The sequence below is a fragment of the Sapajus apella genome, unplaced genomic scaffold (assembly GCF_009761245.1).
Source record: "Sapajus apella isolate SASKATOON/1434 unplaced genomic scaffold, GSC_monkey_1.0 scaffold7, whole genome shotgun sequence".
Taxonomy (NCBI): Eukaryota; Metazoa; Chordata; class Mammalia; order Primates; family Cebidae; genus Sapajus; species Sapajus apella.
In genome coordinates this window covers 17922178-17948547 of record NW_022436947.1, presented here as the reverse complement: position 1 = coordinate 17948547, position 26370 = coordinate 17922178, and the positions used below count along the sequence as shown (strand labels likewise).

The window sequence follows — 26370 nt, the reverse complement described above, 5'->3', positions numbered from 1 at the left end:
GCCTTCTCATTTTATTTCATTGAGTTCATCTTCAATCTCTGATATCCTTTCTTCTACTTGGCAATTTAGCTATTGAAGCTTGTGTATGCTTTGTGAAGTTCTCGTGCTGTGTTTTTCAGCTCCATCAATTCTTTTATATTCTTCTCTAAGGTGTTTATGATAGTTAGCATCTCATCTAACCTTTTATCTAGGGTCTTAGTTTCTTTGCATTGGGTTAGCACATGTTCTTTTAGCTCTGAGAAGTTTGTTATTACTCACCTTCTGAAGCCCTTTTCTGTCAATTCATCAGATTCATTCTTCCTACATCTTTGATCCCTAGCTGGTGAGGAGCTGTGATCCCTTGGAAGAAGAGAGACGTCCTGGTTTTTGGTGTTTTCATCATTTTTGTGCTGGTTTCTTCCCATCTAAGTGGTTTTATCTACCTGTGGTCTCTGCAGTTGGTGACTTTCAGATGGGTTCTCTGAGTGGATGTCCTTTTTCTTTATGTTGAGCTATTTCTTTCTGCTTCTTAGTTTTCCTTCTAACAGTCAGGTCCCTCTGCTGCAGGACTGTTGGAGGTCCACTCCAGACCCGGCTCGCCTGGGGATCACCCACACTGGCTTCAGAACAGCAAGGGTTGCTGCTGGTTTCTTCCTCTGCTATCCTCGTCCCAGAAGGGCACCCGCCAAATGTCAGCCTGAGCTCTCATTTATGAGGTATCTCTTTATACGGGGGTCAGGGAGTTGCTTGAGGAGAGAGTCTGTCCCTTATAGGAGCTCAAGTGCTGTGCTGGGATCTACACTCTCCTGTGCAGAGCTGCTGGGCAGGTACTTTAAAGTCTGCTGAAGCTGGACTCATAACTGCCTCTTTTCCCAGGTGCTCTGTCCTATGAAGGTCAGCTTTGTTTATAATTTCCTGTCATGCTACTGCCGTTTATCATAGATGTCCTGCCCCGCACGGAGTAGTCTAGTCACAGTCTGCTAGCAGAGGCGTTGCTGAGCTGCTGCAGGCTCTGCCCAGCTGCTATGTGAACTGCCTTGGTAGTGGCGGACTGCCTCAGTAGTGGGGGGACACCCTTCCCCCACTGAGCTGTACCATCCTGGGTCCAGCTGTACTTTCTGAGAAACTCTCAATCCAGAGCATTTCAGATTGCTTGTTTTGTGGGGGTGGTACCTGCAGAGCCAGATTGCCTCGCTCCCTGTCTCAGCCCCCTCCCTTTCAGTTGAATGGGCAGCTCTGTCTCCCAGGCATTCCAGGCACCAGTCAGAACAGCTGCCCAGACTTGTGTGAGTTTCTGTGCGCCCACCTGGCATCAGTTGAAACCTTCACACTGAAAACTCATGGCACTTTTCGGCCCAGGAATCTCCTGGTCCGTGAACAGTGAAAACTTATTTGGAAATGTGGTGAGCACTCACTCTCTGTGTTGTTCTCACTAAGAACTGCACTCTGGAGCTCTTCCTATTCAGCCATCTTGGATCCTCCCTCTCCTCCCTTCTTTTGACAAACATCTCCTCAACCCCCACACCCGATTTCCCCAGACCCTGGAAACCACAAGTCCAGTCTCCAGTTCTATGAGATCAACGTTTTTAGATTCCACATGAGTGAGATCACATGATATTTGCTTTTCTGTCCTGGGCTTATTTCACTTAACATATATCCTTCAGATTCATCCATGTTGTAACAAATGACAGGATTTTCTTCATTTTATGGCTGAATAGTATTCCATCCTTTCTCTCACTCTCTCTTTGTGTGTGTGTTCGTGTTTGTGTATATACAATGCCATATATTCACTATACATTCATCTGTTGATGGACACTTATGTTCATTCCATATCTTGGCTATTGTGAATAGTGCAGCAATAAACATGTGAGTGCAGATATCTCCTCAACATACTGATTTTATTTCCTTTGGATATGTATTCAGTAATAACATTGCTGAATCATACAATAGTTCTGTTTTTAATTTTTTGAGAGAATGCCATGTTGGTTTTCATAATGGCTGTACTATTTTACAGTCCTGCAGTGTTCACATTCTGCACAACACTTGTTATCATAGCCATTCCAACAAGTGTGAGATAACGTCTCACTGTGGTTTTAATTTGTATTTCCCAGACGAGTGATGTTGAGCATTTTTTCATGTACCTGTTGGCCATTTGTATGCCTTCTTTTGAGCAAAGTCTATCCAAACTTTTGCTCAGTGTCCAGTTGGGTTATTTGCTTTCTTCCTATTGAATTGTTTGAATTCCTTATATATTTTTATATTAACCTGTTATCAAATGAATAGCTTGCAAATATTTTATCCCAATCTGTAGGTTGTCTTTTCAATCTGTTTATTTTGTTTGAAGTGAAGAAGTTTTATTAGTATAATGTAATCCCATTTGTCTATTTTTGCTTTTGTTGTCTATGCTTTTGAGGTCATATCCAAAAAAAATCATTGCCTAGGCCAAAGTCATGGAGCTGTTCCCTTGTTTTGATTTCCAGCAGTTTCATAGTTTTGGGTCTTACATTTAATTATTTAATTCATGTTGAGTTGATTTTTGCATATAGTTAGAGATATTCATCTGATTTCATTCTGCATGTGGAAATTCAGTTTTACTAACACCATTTATTGAAAAGATTCTCCTTTTCCCATTGTATGTTCTTAACACCTTTGCTGAAAAGCAGTTGGCTGTAAATGTACAGATTTATTTCTGACTTCTCTATGCTTTCACTTGTCCACATGTATGCTTTTATGCCACTGTCATGCTGTTTTGGTTCCTATTGTTTTGTAGTGTATTTTAAAATCAGGTAGTGTGATACTCCTGGTTTTGTTCTTTTTGTTCAAGATTGCTTTAACTATTTGGGGTCTTTTTTTTCAATACAAATTTTAGGATTGTTTGAGTGCTAATAGGTAGGATAGTCATCTGCCCCAATTTTCTCAGGACAGTGTTGTTGTAAGGTTTCCCTTCTGATTAGTATTCCCTTTCATTCTCAAAAGTGTCCCTCTTTGGACGATGAATTAAACAAGCTTCCTATTGATGGGTTCATCCCAGGAATGCTGCCTTCCTCCAATTCCTTTCCTCTACTGTGTGATTTTTCTTGGTCAGGCTTGGGGTTGGGAAAGAATCCATGAAAGCATTCTTTCCCTTTAATGTCCTTAGGAATTATATAGCAGAAGGTTAATTCAAGCACGATACCAAGTATTTTCTTTTAAAAGTATCCTATTACAGTATATAGGGTTATTTGTTTACTTTAAAATCAAAGATCTGTGAATACTCTTGCTAAGAAGGAAAGTACAAGAGATAGAAAAAATTTTTCTTCTTTTCTGTTATTCACATCTATTCACACACATACACACACAAAGAATACGTGGGTGAGTAATTTTTAGTGGACAAGTTCTTCTGATGAAGAAGAAAACTACTCAGAAGTTGTGTAACTGTGTTGCAGCTAAAAAGAGATCCTAGATATTTGATTTTAGGACTGGCTTTGAGACAGAAAATAAAATAGCTTCATTTTGTCATTAGAAATTCATAGAGTGACCCAGTATTTCAAGCTATATTATCTTAGTTTCCTGTAAATTTCTTCCAAATTTTTTCTCTTTCCTCTTTTTCTTCACCTTCTTAACAGACCTCCTACTCCTAAGAAACAAAACCACCACAAATTGTTTACCACCATTACACACAATCACTACCACCTCCTTAAGAGAAAAATGATAAAACAGTAATAAAAGATTAGTTGTCAATTAAGAGTATGAGTGAATCCTTCTTCCACCTCAACCTACCCCCCAAGTCTGCTGAAGTTACTGATACATATGATATCTTTATTAAAGCTTACTCTGCAACTATAACAAGTAAACATTTTAATTACATTTTGTTCTGAAGTATTTTAGTATTATGAATTTTTAAACTGAATTATAGCAACAAAAATAATCTGTACTTCATCTCATTTATTTATTATGAAGGAAAATACAGAATGAGATAATGATTTACAGTTACGACTACCACTGACCTTACAATTAAAAAAAAAATCACAATTCCTTCTCAAAATAAAAAAAAGAAAAGAGGGAAAAAAAAGTCCAGAAGATTTCCTCAAAAATTCTACTTTTCTGCTCAAAAATCTTTATACTTCTTACCACTTCCAAAAGTTACATCAAGAAGTTCAGCAAACAAGTCACACCTAGCCAGACAGAGGCAGTTGTGTAGAAACCAGGTGGGATTCCATTAGATCATATGAAATATCATGTCACTTAACACTGGATACCTGCTCTGTGTGTATACATTGCACCTCTTTGGCTCATTCATACCAGTTTCGCCTTTCCTATTATAAGCTTCCCTCACGCTACCAGAGACATGAAGTTATAGTAGTATGGGCAGTTCCTACTCCCTTACATTAAAAAACATATGTATTAGAAGATTTTTAGCAGTGTATTCTTTAAAAGCATTCTCAAAATTATAAAATACTTAGAACATAGTAAAAGTGTATAACAAGCATATTTGTACACCTTACCATGTTTAACAAATGTTGACACTTTGCCACATTTGCTTATTTTTAAACAAATAAAACATTCCATATACAGTCAAGACTGATGTTACAGTTAAAAACCACTGCCTCATTTCCTTCATTTCCTTCTCCTCCAGCATTCCCAAAGTTATCCACTGTCTAGATTGTGGTTTGTATCCTTTCCATTTATGTTTTGGTGATTATACTACATGCAGACATTAATACAGTAATAACATGTTGTTTTAAAATTAAATAAGGTTTACTCTATATGTCACTTTCACTCAACGTTTTATGTACTTCAATTCATGTCGATACATGTACGCCTATTATTACTTCATTTTAAATGAATATAGTATTCCTTTTTATTAATATTTTCCCATTTACTTGTCTGCTTTTTTACTGATGTTTGTTTGGATTTTTCTCCAATTTTTCACTATTATAAGACTATGGTCATCTTTGTACCTATCTCCATATGCATGTCTTTGGAAAAGAGATTTTCTAAGCTAGTGGAGAAAACTAGTATCAGAATGTCAAATAAGAAGGAGTTTATTTGAACTTTACTAGATATTGCCCATTTGCTATCTGACATGGGTAGGCTTTATGTCCCCACCTGACACTCATCTTGAATTGTAATTCCATAATACCCACATGTCAAGGGAGAAACCAGGTGGAGGTAATTGAATCAGGGGAGCAGTTTCCCACATGCTGTCCTTATGATAATGAGTGAGTTCTCATGAGATCTGATGGTTTTCTATGGGGCTCTTCCATCTTAACTCGGCACTTCTTCCTGCTGCCTTATGAAGAAGGTGCCTCAATTCCCCTTCCATCATTATTGTAAGTTTCCTGAGGCCTCCCAGCCATGCTGCACTGTGAGTCATTTAAACCTCATTCCTTTATAAATTACACAGTCTCAGGCAGTTCTTTATTGCAGTATGAAAATGGACTAAGCGTCTATCCAAGATGGTTCTACTAGTTTATATTGACACCAGCAATGTTCAGAAATTCCATTTCACCAGACTTGGTATATTGGATTAATTTGTTGATTTGACAATCTGATGATATGAAAAGTTCTTCTTATTTAATTTGCATTTTCTTGAATACTAGTGAAGTATTTTTCATAGTCATGGAACATAATTTTTTCTCTTCTGCAAATTACGTATGTATAGTTCTCTTTCATTTTTCTGTTAGGTTACTTACTTCTTTTATCTCATGGATTTTTGGGGTTATTTTTAGATTCTTAATATTATTTCTCTATAAACTATGTACTTGTAAACATTTTTCTTAGTCTCTGGCTTGTCTATGAAATTTGCTTTATTGTATTTTTAATTGACAAGAGGATTTTAATTTTAATGCAGTGATTTTAAAAGCTTTTCTGTTGTTTCATTTTTTACAATATTTTATAAGAAAATCTATGTTATATATTTCCATTTTTTTCTAAGATTAAATTTTTTTCAAGCATAGAGCTTTAATTTTCTTTTCATATAGGAATTTAATACGCATTTTTCTCAAAATGAATAACCAAAGCCCCATGCTTTTTAAATTGAATGAGCCCGTCTTTTGCCTACTAATTCATGTTGCTACATGTTTTCTATGCTGAAGTTCTCATATGCAGACACATGTACTCCTGGTCTCTTTAATTTGTCCTCCCCCTCTCCCAGTGCTGTCTTCTAAAAATCATTTCTTGCAGAATTATTATGCTCTTTTAATATTTCTAATTTTCCAATAAGGTTAACAATCTGTATGACAGCTTCTTCATCGTATATGTTTTTCAAGTTGCCTTAATAGTGTTAGGCTTTTATTCTTTCTTTTGAATTTTAAAATCACAATCTCAAGTTGTGAAAAATTTGTTCAGATTTTTACTCAAATTACACAGAATCTATAGAGTATGATATAGCTTTCAGTATTTTTATCTATGAACTTCTTTATTCTTTTAGGTATCTATTAAATTTCTTTTATAACATTTTGTAGGTTTCTTCAGAAAGGTCTGTTACAAATTTATTAGATGTTTTCATTATTGTTGAGATGAAAAATTTGTCTATTATCCTTTTGGAGATTTTTTTCTTCTCTATTTGGTAGCTTTCAAAAATTTACCTTATTTTTAATCTAAAATCTCATTCATGATGTGCCTAAATATAGACTAATATCTAATTAAATTGTTTTTACTTACAAATGCATTTGAGAGCTCATCTTTTTTTTGAAATTCTGGAGAATTCAGTAATTATATTTTGAATATGACTTATCTTGTTGTTTCTCATTTTCAGTAATGCCTCTTATACTTACGCTGAGACTCTGAATTCGCTTTCCAAATGATTCTCTCACTTAAAAATATCCTTTTATATTCTATCTGATATTTTAGGTAAATTCCTAGTATTCTTTCTCAGTTCACTGATTATGTCTTCAAGGATACTCAGTTTAAAGTTTATTTCATCTTGTAGTATACTATAAGAGACACACCCTGTATATAAGATTAATAATAGTCATAAGGCTTACTCAGCCGTCTTGCTGACACTACATGTCACTTAGCAGTATGCCACATAGTAGGGCTAACACTAAGTGTCACTTCGCAATATGATGTAGCCTGGCTTAGGGATTTCCAATTGGCCTGGGGATTTTTCAACTTGGGCTGGGGATTTCCAGGCAACAAGGCTACCTCGGATGCAACTTTCATATACAAAAAAGACTTACTCTTTCAAGAATTGTTTAAACTCCCTTATGAAAGAAACACCTGGTAACTCACCTAGGTTGAATACAAATATAAGAAAGGGGGAGGAGTCCTTTAAGTTCTGAGACTGGTCTCTGGACAGAGACCCTCCTGGTCAGTCAGTCACCTGACTACATCTGCCCCATGCCACTGGCCTGCTTTTCATCTTCATCTTCATCTTGGAAAAGTCAGAATAAGCTGTTGAGCAAAAGAATAAGCTATTGAGCATTAGATGATGTCTAAGTCTCATCTTTGACATGAATCAAATGAAAAAGGAGAAGCTGTTGAGAATAATCTGTTGAGCATTAGACAGTGTCTTAAGACTCATCTTTGACATGAACCAAATGAAAAAGGAGAAGTTGCCCCTGGGGAAGCTGCTTAACTAGGACCACCCAGGAGCCTCGAACATGACACATCTGTTGAGGGTTTGTGAGGTTTTTTAATCTCAGTTACCAAATTACAGGATATATAACTAGTTTTATTTTATACTCTCCTGTTCTTGCTTTGTATATTGAAAAATAATTTGTTTCTCTTTTTTTTGGAATTTTCTTTTCCTAATTTGTTGATTTCCCTATTATTTTTATTTCTTCTGAGTTGATTTTGTCAGTCTTTCTCAAGTGTCTGATTACATTTTGAAATTTTGTTTTCAAATTTATTCTGAGTGGTAGTTTTATTCTTGTGTTTTCTTTTTCTGTCCTCATTGTTCCTAATCTAGCAGTTTACAGTTGCTTCCAGCTAGTTCCTAGTTCCTGATTCAAACGAGTCTTATTTTGACAACCTAGAGTTTTTTTCTTGCCAGGATAACATGGATCCAGTCATCTAGTTGAGTCAGGTAGTATGGGTGAGGTCTTGGCTGGGAAGCTAAGCAGTGTTTGCTTCCTGTGAGCCACCATAGCCAGTGGTCAATCCAGCTCTTTCTGTCTTTCACAGCTTTGAGAAAACCGCTTTCCATCCCTTAGTTTCTGGCATTGAACCTGGCTCTGGCCCCTGAATGACACGGGAGTGCTTTAAACCACAGGTTTCCCACCTTCATGCCCCTTGTTTGCTTTTCGGACTCGTTCTGATCTACAGAGATCTTTTTTTGCTTTGTGTTTCCAGTGGAGAAAGAGCTTGGGAAGGAAGGATTCTAATTGTCTAAAACACCATCTAGACTGTAGACCCATAAGCTTAATATATAGAAAAAAATTTTTTAAGATGTGAAAATATTTGCCAAGTAGACAGATAAATCTGTTTTCTGACTTTTGACTATAGGATGGGCAAGTAATATTCATGAATACTTTTCATGTGTCAGATGCAACACTTGGCACTCCGCATGACGTTCTATTTAACCCTTGCCAAGATTCTTTGGGGTAGATGTTGTAATTCCATGCTGAACTAAGTTCCAACGATCACATTGCTAGCATATGGTGGAGTTGAGATTTGTCCACATATAAATTCCTTCACAGTATATATTTTTTAAATGTACTACCCTGTTCCCAACATTTAAAGCAGTACTTGGCATACAGTATATGCTCAGTAATATGTGTTGAGTGAATAAGGTTCTTCTTTGTATTCTTTCTAATATTGTTTGCATTCATATATCTTATAAAGCACCAAATCTGTATCTTAGGCATAAGGCTCCTTAGCATAGGAAATTATTTCTCTTTGCCTTGTTCCCTTTTCTCTGTTCTCCCTTACTTGCCTGGCACTGGAGACTTTGACCCTTGCCCCAGTGGGTGAATATGTTTACGATTTTCCTGCAGTCCTCATCTCTCTTGCCAACAAACAGCATCGAAACGAAAATGTCTACCTGCATAGGTGAATTCCTCCATCACAAGCATTCCCACTTACCTGGCCCCCAATTAACAATATCACAGTCATATCTTGTCTTAACCACCTCAAGCGCATAGCTAGGGCACTTGCTGAAGGGGTGAAAAAGGCAAAGAAAGCTATGACTAGGCAATTTGGATAATAACTTTTTCCTCCTCACAAAGTTCTATCAAGTCATTTTAGAAAATGGGGCTGATTATATTTAAAAACCACCTTGGTTCTCTTTTAAATTATAGCCCCACATGGAATTAGAATATAAATTTGGCTTTAAGATATAGTTTTTTCATCTCTTCTGCCTTTTTAAATGACATACTGACTGATACTAGGGAGTAATTTGGGTGATGAATTAGTACGTATGTGGGTACGATCTCTTCTCAGCACAGTATGAGAAAAGCAGAACCAATCACAGACCTCAGTCTCTGCAATTGATTTTCTAAAGAGAACACAAAGCAATTAAAAAAGAAGAAAAATCATGTGTTCTAAATCTGTGTGCTACAAGAAAAACACCATTATTATTTGACAGAACCTGTGAAGGCCTTTGTGTGGTTCTTGATATTCCTACCCCTATTGCAGAAGTGATTTCTTAAGACTCAATTTATATTAATTGCAAAGTTTAAAGTGCTTTAAATATCCTCATTTTGGAAAATGATGAGTAAAAATAAGATCAAGTACAAAGTCAAGGAGAAATAACTAGCATTTCTTTCTTTCTTTTTTTTTTTTTTAGTTTGTAGCCAAAATGGACAGCAGAGAAAGCCACTTGATAGCCCACTACACCGGTTATTGGGAAACCTTTAGTTCCTTCTTTCCACTCAACCTCCACACCTACCCAGCACCTGAAATGCACTGTTTTCATACTCTGTACACAGTGAAACTAGAAAAAATTACAGAAATCATCAGTTCTCCCTGACTATATATTAGGATATGATCAAAGCGCAATCCATGAACTACCTGCTTCAGAGTCACCTAGGGAGTTTGTTCAACGTGTAGCATCCTACACTTCATATTCAGCGTTTGTAATTTTACACAGGTATCTCAGGTGAATCTGGGGAAGCTTATCCATAGACCACATTTGGAACTTTTTAAAAAGAGCCCTGTTCATTTTATAGATAAGAAAATGAGCCAGAGGGTAGCATGTCTGAGTCACTTCGGGAATGTTTCATAATATGCTATGTAAATCAGGACAGGATAAGCTATGCTGTGGCAAAAGTTCCAAAATCTCAGCAGTCTGTAACAACCAATTATTTCTTCCACGTACTATTTGTCCATCATGGGTAGAGGTTATTATGTGATCCAGTTGGAGAGAGGCATCACCTTAACATGTGCTTTCATGATTGTAAATGCAGGAACAATGACATAAGGCAATATGAGCACAGCTTTTAAAGATCTGATATAAATATCATTAAAGAAGCAGTGACATTACAGGCTTGGAAGTCAGACAGATTTGCATTTAAATTCTCTTGCCCACTTTGTGGACTGTATGACTTTGAGTACATTTTTTGACCTCTCTGAGACTCTGTTCATCTGAAAAACGGGGATAGTATTGACTATTTTTAATTGTCTCTATGAGGCTCATAGTGAGCATTCACATTTATTATTGTTACAAAACAAGATATAAAACATATTAGGAGAGGAAGAAAGAGCTTTGTGGAAGAGACAGCCTCTGATCACACTTACATTCTTTTTGTTCTGTCCTTTCCTCATTATTTTCACTCTATTGAAGTTCCTTCCTTTCATCAACCTCTTTCTCCTTCATCTCTCTTTTCTACCAGGTCCAAAGTCTTACATCCTTCTGCCATGTAAGTTCATCCATCTTCTCAACACAGTTATTAACTATCTACTATGTGACAGGCATTGGGTTTGGTGCCGGAGGAGACAGGAATTTAAACACTATGCCCCAAGTTCTGGAGATATTTACAGTCTAGAGGGAGACACAAAGATAAATAAAATGGAACACATACTGTAATGGAGTCCAACGTATCCATGATGCAATGAGAGCATTGAGGATGATCCTGCATCACAGACTGACACATCCTTCCCAAGAAGGATGGGCAGGAGGAGAGGGAATTCTAGGAGGAGGCTACAGCACGTGCGAAGGCAGTGAGGCAAGAATAATCGCAGGCCTTCTAGAAACTGTAAATGGTGATGTATTGTTAAAGTGAAAAATGCAAATGTGGGAGATAGATATTAGGGGATTTGGTGGGGGGCATTTAGGACAAATAAATGAAAAGTCATAAATATCCATCAAGGTAACCATCTTTTGTTTAGATATTTTTCTGTCATAGGCAAAGGGAGCCATTGAAGAATTTTGATTTTTTTTTTAACAATAGGACATTGGCATTTAAAAAATAGTACTCTGTTAGGAGACTTTCGTGGAAAGTGTATAAAAATCAAATGATCTATGAAATAAAGAGATAAAGACAGCTTCAAGAAAAGCAGTGCCAGCAGGAAAGGAAAGGGAGGAGATGAGGTTGAGAGGGGATATTTAGGAAGATTTAGATTAAGGAGATGCAACCCCATCCGAGTGATGAGGGCCTGTAGATATTTGAAGCATCTAAGATGATACACAGCTTTCAAACCTGTGAATGGAGTGAAGGATAGTGGCATTCTCTGACGTAAAGAAAACAGACGGAGTAGCAGGTTGTGGGCAAAGTGGGACTGCCTGTTGTTAGTGGAACGGAGGGGCTGGAGGATGATGAGTCCTCCACTCATGAGTGATTTATCCACTTTTTAATTATGCCTTCATAGCACAAATGATTTATTTAAATTATTTGGCATGCATTTACATACACTCTTCTTTTGCCATTCATGTTTGTCATACTATATAATGACTTTCCAGCAATGCTGCAAGCTACTTAAAGAGAGAAACATTAAACTTCTGCTTATATCACACAGTTCATCTGGCACAACACTTTGGGCTTGGAAAGTTCTTGTGAAATATTTGTGAAATAAAAATATATTATCAAAATTGGATTTTCTGGCTTTGTTGAACTACCACATTACTATTAGTATGATTTCTATTCTTTTTCCTTGATCTTCATCATTTCTGCACTCTTTGGTGTCTAAAATATTCACTTACTTGGACTTTAGAGCATTTTCTTCTTTATCTTAAATCTCTAAAATATTTTATGCCAACATTTAAAACAGTATCAATTTTTTCCATTAATATATTTAATTATTTTATTTAGCCTTTTAAAACTTACTTCTGTTTTCTTGGAATTTCTCTCCTCCTCTTCCTTTACTTATAGGCTTTTGAAATTCTCTCCCACTCATTTTGATTTTCTTTGACAGACTTCTTAACTTACCACTTCCTCCTTCTAGGGGATGCTTCACTTTTTAAGTTTATATTTCCTTAGAATCATTATATTTCTTCCATCTGTTTATTTTATTTTTAGCTCTACCACCATAAGTCTCTCATTATGTATCATTTCATTTATTATTATTTCTATTCTCACTTTGAAACTCATGATGCTTCAAGTGAATATATCGTGACTTTCAAAGTTAGAATATAAAACATTTTCTGGAGAAATCTAAAATATTTTCTAGAGAAAGAATTGAAATTTGGTCTTGGTTTTACAACTCATCAACTAAGAAACGCTGCTCAATACCTGTGTGGTTGTTTCCTTGTCTCCTGATCCTAAAGATGGGTCCTAATTAATGAGTAAGCTGGACGGAATAGGTATACCTTGAAGAATTGCGCTCTGCAAATATAATGCATTCTTTGATTTCCTCCTCTTACTCTCAAACAAATCTGGCCTTCTTTTTATCTTTTTTTGTTTTACAAATAGAAATACAAAGAAAAGCCAATAACTGGAAAAATAAGTAAGGAAATAGTATTGACCACTGAAAAGAGTAAAAATTAACAAAATAGTCAAAAAAGAACAAAGGTGCACAGAGAATATTACTGGAACTATGGCAGATAGACTAGGCCAGTTTTAACAAGATTTTAACTGGAAATGTTTAAAGAAATTTTTCTCCAAAAATGAGAAAAACTCAGTGTGATTATTTCATTCAAATAAAAAGCAATTATACTCCAGACTTGTTTACTGATCATTAACTACTAATTGAGTAAGGACTGAGATTACCATTACGCTTAGAAAACAAAAAGAATTTCTGATGCTCAGTGTGAATCAGCAAGAAAACAGGATTTCATTATCAAAGTGAGATTCACACCAAGGTACTATGAATATATTTATTATGACCATAGAAGCTATAAAGACACAGATATTCAGTCGTGATTAACATCATTGGCTCTAGAGTCAGACAGAAGTTGGTTGGAAAAATCTATGCAGCCAGATTTTTGCAAGCTACTTTCCTGTTTTTTTCTCTATTTCTAGTTTGTACCCAAATATGAAGAAAAGGGACATCATATCCTGACAAGATGACTGACCAGCTTAAATAGCTGGGGCTCTGGGACACCCAGCAAATGACATTCCTATGAGAGCAGTCCACTGCTTCAGTTCTCTCTCACAAGGCTATCTTCAGTGGTTAGAATCACTGTAACTTTCTACCTTAATGATGTGAGTACCATGAGGTCAATTGAGGGAATGGTTAAAACACAATCTTCTGTTTGGCCTGTCTAAAGCATTTTCATGAACAGAAATGCCTACGTTGTTGATAAATGATTAACAAGCCATGAGAGAGTAAATCTTCAAAAATATACAAAAGATTAAACCACTGTTAAAGCATGAATTCTGAGTTCTGACAGGACCCAAGCTGAAATGTACTTTCTAGAGCATGTAGGTAGTTTTTGGTGAGTTACATGTCCCTGAGCATCAATTCCCTCAAATGTAAAACAAGAAGAACATATGTACTTGTTTATTGGTTTGTGATGGAAGTTAAATAAAATAATTTGGGGAAAGCAGCTGGAAGAACGCCCGAAACAGAAGAATGCTCTGCAAATCAGTCTATTCTCCTTCTCTGTTAATAGTACATTGAAAAACCACTTAGGGTCTGTCTTCATTCATGACACTTTTTTGACTTTAGATGGAATTAAGACAGAAGTTAAGGCCAGTCTATTGAACGACTCAGTAAACAGTAGGAAATGAAAGAAAGTAATCAGTCAATAATTCATTGTCTGTTGGTTCTACATCCTGTAGATTTATTGTGGTTTTGAAAGACAAACTTGGATTTTTGTTTCCATTGAAGGTTTTAGTTAAGCTAGTATTGTGTCTTTAGAAGTATAGGCTTCTCCAGTTTGGTAACCTAAAATGTAACAGTAAATTGACTTGCATTTATGTTAAAGTAAGCTTCTCCTTAAATTTTATACCCTCCAAAGACCTACATTCTTTGAAAAAAGATTTTGCTTTCATTGTAAGCAACAGTTAAAATAATAGTCTTTCAGTTTAATTAGCAGTTGATTGAATGATTAAATATATGTTTAAAGTGGCCAAAAAATAAAATTATATTATTGTACTAGGAATAAATTCTCCATTAACATTAATTGAGTTTTAACAAATGAGTTAATTAGAAGGAAAGGAAAGAGGAACCTAGTTCACCAGATGCAATTTGGTGCCAGGCACCTGGTTCCTGCATGGACCTAATGTACTTTGTCATAGCACCTCGGGAAAGATAATCAATGGCTGCATTTCTTAAAGATAATACACTTCCCCATTAGCGAATCATGTGCTGAAATGATTGCTTTTGATTTATTTACTCATTTTATTTTTCAGAGTTTATATTCATTTCTCTGAAAATTATTCTCTGTGCAAATTTGTTCTTTTTTGACTATTTTGTTAATTTTTACTCTTTTCAGTGGTCAATACTATTTCCTTACTGTTCTTACTGTTCTGGACATAATAGACTGAGTACTCTTAAAAATCAATCAAATTGTCATGCATTTATTTGTCAAAAGAGCAGCATAGATGACATGTAGTCATGACCTAAATTTGTCTTGACTAGTTTAATTTTCTATTTTAGAACCTATGCTGAGACTGACTCAAAAATATTAAAATATAGCAGGGCTCTAGGTATGAACCAGGATACGCTTGTGATAGGATTCAGCCAAATCTAGAGGACTCATGGGACCAGGAGACTTGGAAAGTGAAGGTCATGATGTGTCTTAGCTGAAGTCCTTAGCAGGGAGATGGAGTGAGAATTCAGAATAGAGCCCTGTGTCTGTGCTGGAATTTGTCATCTGATGCAGCTGCCAGAGGTTCATATAGGAGACTTTGCAAGTAGCTGGGGTGGGAATGGCAAGGTGGGAAGGGAAGGGTTAGTCATGCAGAATTTGAAAAACAAAACCAACAAAGCCAAAAACAACTGACTAGTTCTTTTTATTATTATTTACAAATTCTGCAAGAATTTGAGGGCTTAGAAGAATTTTGGACCAAAAGTGGTGGGGAGATTTTCCCCTCCCTTCACATAGCACTGTGAGACCTCAGCACAAGGATAGAACCAGCCAAGGATGCTGCAGCTGGAAGAGTATACCTGGTGGGAGACAACCCACAGATTCCACAGCAGGGGCCAACCCCTTCTCCAGTTTTGCAGGTACAGGAGGCCTTGACAGTGCCCAAGAGGACTCCATTAGCTCACATGAATTCCCTTCAGAGATCCCAAGATCACTGGCAAAGCCTTCTGACAGAGGCTGGTGGGACTACCATATTATAGTTAATATGATTCTATTCTAACCCAGACTAGTGTAACCTTGATTAGTACTTGTTAGAGGACAGCATCAGCAGACTTCTTTTCCACTAAGAGGAGGGACTGTGCATAATGGAGTGGTGGGACTTGCCCCACCTGTGGAGTCAACACACCCAGGGAGACTGGCACTGCACACTTACTGTGTGCCAGGCACTGCTCCAAATAAGTGTTTGATGAGTGTTTATTCATTCTCACAACAAGCCTGCTACTATCCCCATCTTTCATATGAAAAAACAAAAGCACAGAGACGTTAAATAACATGCCGAGGTGACACAGTTTGTAAGTGGTAAATCTGGGACCCGAAATAGAGAATCTGGCTCCAAAGCTTGTCCTCTTACTACCAAGTGACATTTGTGCCTGGCACAGAGAAGGTGCTCATTAAATGTTTGCTGATTCAAATCATTTTACCAAGAAATTAAACATGCTTGAGCTTACTCTTCTAGACATAATAGACTGACTACTCTTAAAAAGCAAACTGAAAGATGCTTACAATATACCCCAATGAAAGAAAACCTGAAATTATCAGAACATGGTACATGATTTATTAGATTCTCTGATTCACCAAGGAAAATTACTCCATGCTGTCTTTTACCAGGAGGAAACTAAATTTCCAGGAAGTTCTGTGACCAAGCCACACAGCTGACAAGTAAATTAGTCTGTGCCGGACCTAGGATTTCCCTTGTTCTTCTACCTCTGTCCCCAGCAATTGCTTTGCTGCCTATTCTCAGGGGAATTAAAGGATTGCATTAGCCCTGCAATGCTCCCTGGAGAATGACGACTTGAAATGCAAAGTCTCAAGGGTTGTGCTTCTTTTGTTCTTCCTCTCGTCTAGTTGATAGGCAGAGAACAATTCTGATTGAATATTCTATTTAATTATGCTTAATCATACTAAGAATCAACCAATGTTAATTATTAAAAAGGGAGAAAATGGACAAAACATCATGTACAGCCATACTGACTTTAGGCATTAGTATCAACACTCATTCAGCTCTGAGCCAGGAAGTTAAATAGCAGAAAGTTTTAATAAAGGACAACTAAATAAGTCAGGAAATCCACCAGTCTGTTCTCCAGGTTCACTCACCTTGGTGCGGAGGACAATGGGCAGGGGCAGTAGAACCAACACGGTGAAAGCCACAAGGAGAAACCGGCGATAAATCAAAATGTAACTGAAGAATTTCATTGCTCTGAGCAGGTGGCTTCAATAGTGTCCTCCTCCAAATAAGGCAGATGTTAAATAACCAACTTGGATTAATATTTTTCCAGCTCCATCACCTGCACTCACTGCCCTAGACTGACCATCATAAGTTAAAATTAAATCTTGTTTTTTATTGTTTTACTATCACAATTAACACAAAGACATAAGCCGAAGAGTGTTCATGAGAAATCAAAGACCATTTACTCCTCTAATTTTTCAAGAAAAAACTTCGTTCCCTGCTTTCTTTGATCACATTCACTGAAATACGGACCAGACAAGCCTTGGAGAAGGCAAAACCGTGAAGCTGGTCATTTGTTCACAATGAGGCACTTTCACCCCTTTTGATATCCTCTAACTCCCAGACTCCCTGCCTGGAGTGGTTACCACACTGTCACGGTGCCGTGAGTGAGTCTCCACAGGCAGCCTCCATGGCCCTTTCTGAGGAAGTATGTCTTCAGAGTGTACATTGAAATAGAAACTCCAATAGTTGGAATTTCAGTGTATGGCAGTGTGAAAGGGAAACTTTTTTGGTTAGAGATGGATTTTTAAGGGTCCTCTTGGACAATGTATTGCAATGACCTTCTACCAAATTTATAGCAAATGTCCCCATTGTTTAAAAGCAAAGTTCTGTGTATTTCTTGGGCCCTCTTGTCTCTTTTGATAGGAAACCAAAATAACCATAAAGTGTTATATAAACCCTCCACTTTAAGACCTTCACAGGCTTGACTTGAATCTGTTGTGCTGATACAGACTACATAATTATCAGGGAATCTGCACACAGATGAGCGTTTAGGGCCATTCAAGTGGTGTATGCGTGTGTGTGTGTGTGTGTGTGTGTGTGTGTGTGTGTGTGTGTGCATGAGCACATGTGAAGATGGAGACTGTTCCAACAGTGACATGGAGGATGTATTTTGAAAACCCTCAGTGATGGGGACCCTGGTTTGTTTCACATTGTGTTATAAATTGATGATCCAGTAAACCTCAAGTTAGCAACTACTACCTAGCTTTAGATATAAACAACACACATTCCCAGCCCTACTAGAATTTAGAGTCAATTTCTCTTGACATAATTGCCTTACTCTTATGTATTCTACAGTTAGCATTTAGGTCTTATTTCTAATTTCATACTAATATAACTCTGCATTCTTTTTCCATTAAGGAAAACAATTCTTTCACCAGTACTCACCATATTAATGTAAATGAGAAGGCATTTTTTTCCTGTAAAAAATTTAAATTTCTGAAGACCTATTACGCATATTCAGGGAAATCAGAATAGTAAACAGAAAAATAAGTTTTCAAACCAGAAAGTCTTATTATATCTTGAATTTCTTAGATGAAAGACAGGATAATTACAAATGATATTAGTAATAAATGGTAAGTGATAATAAATAGGTAACAATACTATATAGTGTTAAAAAAAATTAAAGAAACTGATTTACTCAAACCAGTCGTAGTACTTATTTTTTCCATTAACACCCTGTACAGTTCTATTTCATGCTTTTTTTACTACTACTTTTTGAAGAAACCATTTCTGCTCTCAGATTTCCTTCAGCTACCTGGTGAGGTGATGTGAACCTCACTTTCTCATCTTAGAGGATTTTACTTTGTGAGATGACACCAAAAAATGAAAAGGCATTTGTGTGACATTTAAAGGAAATGAGAGCCTATGTGCAGGGAACTTAAACTAGATGGAAGCTAAGGGAAAAGCATTTGACATTTGTCAGTCCCTCCTTTCTGTGCCCTATTTTCTCTCTTCAGGTTCTCGTTTCTCACCAAAGGAAGGCTCCAGGACCCTATTCTTAGGGTCTAGACTCTAGCCAGCTGAATCTTCTGTGAGTGTTCATTATTACAAAACGGCCTCACTTTCTCCTTACCTTCGGCCAACCTCTTATTCCTCAGTGGTTTTCTCTTTACTGTCATAGAATGAACAAAAATCTAATATAATAATTTACACTAAACATGAATGACTGATGTGAGCCGCGTGTCTCTTTAAGAGTCACTGGTGAATGAAATTCTAAGGGAGATTTTGGGGCCCCTTGGATACATATTTTAAGGTACCCTTCAAATCACGTCACATTTTAACTAGTTCTATGCCTAGGACAAATTAGTCACAGTTGTCAAATTTCACCTCTTCTTTGTACAGAAAATCATAAATCTTACTATATCATAATTATGTTATGTTTTATCTAAACTGAATCACACCATTACGTAATCATGATTCAGTTCATTTAAAGCATGGTTTTTACAGAAACATGTTTTTCTCCCAACATTCATTTGTTCTTAAGCTTTGACTAGCCCTTAATTCAGAAACATGTTTACTAAGAAAAAAAATCACAAATATTGTTCATTATTCATTGTTATAGTTTTATCTTATGTGCCAGAGAGTTTATATTTACCATCTCATTTAATCATCAAAGCTTGATACAAATTATATATATACATTATTATTTATATTTTATAGATTTGAAAACTAAAATTCAAAAAGGTAAAGGAAAATATCCCAGGTACTAAATGGCAAAAGCATTTATTTGAATCCAGTTCTTTTTGACTCCTAAGGCAATGCTTCTTGTACTACATTTGAGGTTTACCATCATGACTATTCATTTGGCATTAAGCACTAAATCATCAAGTCAAGAATTTGTGCGGAGATACCTGGTTTGGTTAGTTTAGGGACTGTAGTTCTGGGGTTTGCCATTGAGCCTTGTGAATGGTTATAAATTATGTGAAACTCAGGTTCAAGCACAGAGGAAATGAAGGGTTTCTTACTAGTATTAAAGAAGTTAGATTGTCCAAGATGCTTGCATTGTCTAAGCAACATGGAGTGGAAACTAGTTATTATTATTATAATACTTTAAATTCTGGGTTACATGTGTAGATTGTGCAGGTCTGTTACATAGGTATACATGTGCCATGGTGGTTTGCTGCAACCATCACCTATAATACCCCGTCATCTATATTAGGTATTTCTCCTAATGCTATCCCTCCCCTAGGCCCCTACCCCCTGCTATCCTTCCCCTAGTCCCTGACTCCCTGACAGGCCCTAGTGTGTGAAGTTCCCCTCCCTGTGTCAATGTGTTCTCATTGTTCAACACCTACTTATGAGTGAGAACATGTGGTGTTTGGTTTTCTGTTCTTGTGTCAGTTTGCTGAGAATTATGGTTTCCAGCTTTATCTGTGTCCCACAGAAGTTAACTCCAGATGGATTAAAGATTTAAACATAAGACCTAACACCATAAAAATCCTAGAAGACAACCTAGGCAATACCATTCAGGACATAGGCATAGGCAAGGACTTCATGACTAAACACCAAATGCAATGGCAACAAAAACCAAAAGACAAATGGAATCTATTAAACTAAAGAGCTTCTGAATAGCAAAAGAAACTGTCATTAGAATGAACTGGCAACAAGCAGAATGGAAACTAGTTTTTATGCAGTTATCCCACATGCTTCTCTCAGGCCTACCTTCTGGTTGTCTCTGTCTTATGCTTATGTTTATATTTACAATGTTAACTCCCAATCTGTGTTCTTCAAACCTTTCCTTCTTTCAAGAATATGGTTGCCATCTCTGTTTTAAATGCCACCTATTGTGGAAGTTCGACCTTGTAGATTCATCTCAAATCCATCCTAACAATCCCAGTGCTTGCCCAAATCCCTGATCCATGACTTTCCATGCACACACCCAGGGTGCTCCTTGGGTCAACTGTATTCAAATAATATTGGGTGCTTGACAAAAATGCAGATTCCCTGCCCTTTTGGATCTAAATGTGGTTTCAAAACCTTCATGTTTCATTGGCACCCTGAGCAATTTTTAATGCACGCTAAAGTTTGAAAACCATATACAATATCTGTAAGACACATTGTGGCCTATAAATAGACTGATGTTATTTACTATTTTGATAATGCATGTAACTCTTAACTCCTCTGTAAGATTATTAATTTTTATAGTACAGGGAAGTACAGACTATTTCCTTTGTATCACTTATGCTGCTAGAAAAGTGTTAGGTACAAGTAAATACTCAAAGAATAGTTTCTCTAAACTTATCTATGAGTATAGATAAATGGAAACCTATTAGCTTCCTTGCTTATATACTATGGTTTACCCAAGCAGTTTGTCAATAGAGTATTTAGGTTTGCAATGAGATATAGCTTTTCAATGGAAAATGTTTGCCCCATTGCAAGTGTACCCATATATATATACACTTAGATGAAAAAGTGTATACACTCAGTATACACTTTAACTATGCTGGTGAAAAAAGCCAGGTGCATTTGTATATAAAAACACAGTGCATTTGCTTCAATTATGGGTTTCTATTTTCACTCTTAAGGTTTTTAGAGTTCAAAGTACATGTCAGGTTTAATCAATTGCTATTGTGGAGATTATTGGTCAAAAAACGTAAGCCAGATTTTCTCCCAACATTCATTTGTTCTTAAGCTTTGACTAGACCTTAATTTAAAAACTCACTCAGAGTTTTCCCCTAATTATATACTCCGACTACCTTCATAAATTGCATAACTTACAAGCACTGCACTGTGAAGGGTGTGCTCTTTGAGTGCCATTTGTGAGCTGAATCTTTAAACATTTTAAATACTGTTAAAACTAAGATGATTTTTTTTCCTGAGTAGCATCCTGCAGTCATTTACATTAGCACTTTTTAGTGTTTTTTTCTTTTTATGCTCACCTCTGTATTCCTTAAGATGTTGAGTGTTCTTGATGAAAGCACAGCATGTAGATTATATATGTAGTGAAATTTCTAGGTTGACGTCAATTAATTGTATCAATTTTTACTTTCATTTCCTAAGATAAAAGATAAAATAATTAGATAGGATAGAATAATCTATCCTAGAGACTGTAGATTTATACACAAGTCCCTAAAACTTAAATGAACATCACTTATTGTTAACCACAATTTCAATAATTATTCTTCCAGTCTAATGAAGTAAATAACTGACTGAACAGATGAAGACTGAAATGTGTCTTACAAGGTGAAGACCTGAATGCTCATGAACTGCAAAGGAAAGCCAATTCCTAAAGAGAAAGACCTCCCTCTAGCAATAATAGCACCTGTCAGAATATGTCAGCTCTGAAGCCAGGACAACACTTGGCCACACCCCCTCCATCAGGGTCGGGAGGAATAATTTTCTCTTGGCCGAGCCTTACCACATTTTAATCTTGGGTTCTCTGGGAGGTGAAAAAGGGAAATTCAGGGAGCTGGAAATGTAGAGAAGAAGGGAAGAGAAGAAAGGACATTCCAGGACACTTAACATACTATTAGAAAAGGGAACTGGGGTGAAGTTACTCTCAAACGTCTAGAACACTGTTTGCTCCACTCTGCTTCCTGTTCGTGTCTCCCTCCCCTGCCCAACCACCTGGTGTCATAGTCATGTCTTGACATAGGCGACTGTATTGTAATCCTTTTGAAAATGTTTAGCATATTTGGAGGTGAATCCAGGACTCCTAGATATGGCATTTATTAAGGAAGCATTTGGTTGGTGACTGCTGTGATTCTAGGACTCATAGAATTGAAAATCTATTGAAAGAGATCCTGTAGAAATACCCTGTAATCCCAGCTGATCCAAGTGTCCACTCCTCCTATCAAGTCAGAAGGCTTCCATGGAACTCAGACTAGCCAGTCAGAAACTGTTTTTGAATATAGCTAGACAAAAGAATCAAGTTTAAAGAAATTAATGAGGTAAATGTTTTTCCCTGGTCACCTCTGTTCTGCTACAAGTTTACTATTGCTCATGGCCAAATGTGTTCATTTTTTCTCCTTCAGAAAGAAAAAAAACCCTGATATTTCTTCTACCATTTTTATCACCAAAAATATTGTCTCTTTGGAACATCTTCCATTCCTGATAGCAATGAAAAGATAAAGTGTTAACATAGTTCTTATGGTGAATTTATTTTAAGTGCAGTAAATGGCATTGACATGATCCAGCTTCCTGTCAGGCTGATCCATCTTCTTTGCAATTTTTTTTTTAACCTAAGCTTAGACTAGCTGTCATTAACATGGATATAGGAAGTTAGCCAGGCTGCCCTCTCACAGCAATTTTCTGTTGGTATAGCTACAGCAGTCACTGTCCTTTACCACTTGGCTTCTTTTATTATATGAGGTTGGTGGCTTTTGGTTCAAAATGGTTGCTTATGAAGAAAATTCAGTGTTTAAAGAAAATGTGTGCCTTTCAGCCTCATGAAGAAACACACCAACATGTACTCTGACAAGTCCTTTATGCTTACATTTTTATTTTTCTTATCATTGATTCTAAAAGATACATCTTTTAGAACGATATCTTCTTCTCCACTTGTATCACTGTATAGTTAAACCACATTAATTGACAGGCCATGAAGACACAGCTTAATTTATACTTTTGTCCTGGATAAACAAATGATGGTAGTGAATAGTTTAATGTCCAGGAGGTTTTAAAAGAAATGAGGCTACTAAAATGGACCCAAATACAGATATTTTCAGTGAGTGAATTGATATGAATAAAATACTGTGCCTCAACCAGGGTAAGACAGCCTGTTCACAGCAAAGAACTCCAGGTGACTTAGTAGAGCATAAGATAAATGCAATTAGAGGCAATTAATTGTGAATGCTCTATTAACAAACTCCATTTTCATAGTCCCTAAAACAATTAATTGTAAGTTCTCATTGCAAGAGTCTTGACCTGGTGTGACCTTCTGAGAACCACAGTACCTTTGGTTTGAAAAATTAATCTAAACCTCCATGTAATATCCATGCTGAAGAGCCCATTCTTTCTCAATACCTCAGTACTGATGGACGACTCATCCCTTCTTATTTCATATTTAAATACTTCCTTTCTTCTCTGTTAGACTTACTTTCCCCCTGCCATTAACATGAAATTTGTCTTCCTGTAGCTCCATTTACTATTTTAATTCTGCTTCTTGGGACCATCAGAGAGACAACTTGAGCTTCTCTCCCGTGTGACAGCCTTTATATACTTGAAGTCTTCCCTTTTCCATTTGCTTCAGCGATTCCTCATGTCTCAAATTTTAAATTTCTTCACTATCCTGGGCACTCATCTCTCTGACTCTGGCTGAGCTCCTAAGTGGAATGTTCTATTTCAGATTCTGTTTGGCAGCAGAAAGCAGGAGTAGACTGACAGCTCCTTGGTTCTGGACATGATTCTCATAGCAATGCAGGCAAGATTGCGAGAGCTTTTCTACACTGCAGAAACATACTGAGCTTATTATTCAATAAACATTCAAAAACATTTTTATGTATTAAAGTTAAGTAATCTCTACATTGTCATAATGATAAATATGGCATATTTTTCTTGATTCATCTTCTTAGGTTTGTACATATGCTTTGAATTGCCATGACTTATTTATCACATGTATGCTATGCACATATTTAGTAATAGTGTCCTCCACATTTTAATCTAAAATCATTGATAATATACTCAACAGGTTCCTTTCTTCAAATATGTTCTTTCAAGTTGAAATACTTACTAGAAAGCTTTTGGGTACTCCTGTTAACTTATGTGAACTCAGAAAATCTAAGACAGGTCTTGGTTAATTTATAAGGTTTATTTTGCCAAGGTGGAGGACGTGCCCTTGACACGCCTCAGAAAGTCCTGATGACATGTGACCAAGGTGGTCATCACACAGCTTCGTTTTATATATTTTAAGAAGACATAGGACATCAATCAATATATGTAAGAAGTACATTGGTTCAGTCTGAAAAGGCCGGACAACTTGGAGCAAAGGCAGGAAGACTCTAAGCAGGGAGAGAGCTTCCAAGTCACAGGTGAGATACAAATGCTTGCATTCTTTTGAGTTTCTGACTAGCTTTTCCAAAGGAGGCAATCAGATATGCAGCTATCTCAGTGAACAGCGAGATAACTTTGAATAGAATGGGAGGCAGGTTTGCCCTAAACAGTTTCCAGCTTGAGTTCTCCTTAGTGATTTTGGGGGCCCAAGATATTTTCTTTTCACACTTGGGTTTACAGAATTGTCTCCTTTCAGTAGTCCATTCTAGAATCTGCCCCAAGATTGACATCTAACTCACTGATACAGAGTTAATAGCAATAACTTTTATTTTGTTGACTGTCAAGATGCTATTTACTCATCTCCTGTCTTGGAGCACAAAACCACATTTCCAATAAAATGTTTAAAGTCTACCTTCTGGAAGTTTAGATAATTCAGCTGATTATACTAAGCCTTCTACTCGTTGACTAACATAAATACTAAAAAGAACATAAACAGTTTTTTAAGGCATAAGTTACTTTCAGCTTCACCAACCAATTCTTCTGCTATACATTAAAATATGCATTTTTCTGAGGAAGAAAAAATAACAATTATACTTACTGTATCATTGATTTCTCCAAAAAAAGAAGAATTATCCTTCAATAGATTATTCAATAATTAGAACTATATTTTTCAGAAAGGAAATGGCATCAGAATTAAACATGGATGAATGCCTGTATGATTATATAATCAGACACTCAACAAAACACATGTGGAGTTAGTGTGACCCTAGTAGTATTGGAAACTGCCAATATATTTCCTCCCAATAACTCTTATTTTTCCTATAGGAATTATGTCCTAGGCAGACTCAGCAACAGCCACGCAGGGGTCTCAGTAGAGGCTGCTGAGAAAAGGAGTGTGGATTGGGAAGGACTAAGGCTGAGACAATGAATTAATCTCAGACTCTTTCCTGAGATGAAAAAGGCATCATATAAAATTATAAAGACCTAAGAAAGAAAAATCAAATGATGGATGGCTAGCATTCTGTTATCTGTCATATTATTGATTTTCAACAACAATCTCATGTTTATAGATGAGGCTTCAAGAGGTTAAGTATCTTGCTTGAGTTCACTCACTCAAAGTACAGATTCAGATCTACATGACTCCAAAGCTAGTGCTCTTCTTCCTCTAACTCTAATTCTGGTGTCATAGGTGCACCATAATTTGTTGCCAGCTAGTTAGGAGGACACAGAGCACAAGACTCCAGAAGTGAGGATATTTAAAGTCAGAGGGGCTAGAGATACTTCTGAGAAGCTTGTCTTATTTCTGGCCAGAATGTGGGAGAGAGGGTGCAGACACTGGGAGGAGGGAGCTATGTAGAGGTACTGCACCCTAGATGATTGTACTAGAGTCAAGCAGCAGTCCTGACTGGTGGGTAATCTGTTCCTGGCTCAGGAACTGAGGCTGGGGTACAAATGCATTAATTTAGAAAACTTGGCAGAGATGGGGGTAGAGGGCAGTTTAGTGGCCTTGGAAGGGCCTGGTAGTGATCTCAGGGACCAGGATATCAGTTTCATCACTAGGGTGGCAAACTGTACTAGTTTACTCAGGACTGTCAGTTTTCTGGGAGACTGGACTTTTCAGTGTTAAAATTAGGAAAGTCCTAGGCAAATTGCAATATACGATCACATGGTCATGGCACCAAGAAGATACCCAGTCCTCATCAATCAGAGATGTGGACTTTACATTGGTTCTTTCCTCTTGCTCACACCCTTCTCTCCACCAATCCTTAAGGGCTCTCAATTTTATTTGCCTTTTAATGTCTGCCATCTCCCTTATCCCTATGACCACTGTTTTTGT

At 36.8% G+C, this 26370-nt stretch overlaps 1 protein-coding gene across 2 annotated transcripts in view; it reads right to left on the bottom strand.

The window, feature by feature from the left end:
- The window catches only part of SLC13A1 (solute carrier family 13 member 1), a 99671-nt gene extending 82843 nt beyond the window's left edge, over positions 1-16828 (bottom strand). For both annotated transcript variants that reach the window (XM_032276125.1, XM_032276126.1), the window contains exon 1: positions 16688-16828. In XM_032276125.1, the coding sequence (XP_032132016.1) occupies positions 16688-16786 (99 nt within the window). In that variant the 5' untranslated portion in view covers positions 16787-16828. The remainder of the gene's footprint in view (positions 1-16687) is intronic.
- Between the last annotated feature and the right edge of the window lie 9542 nt (positions 16829-26370).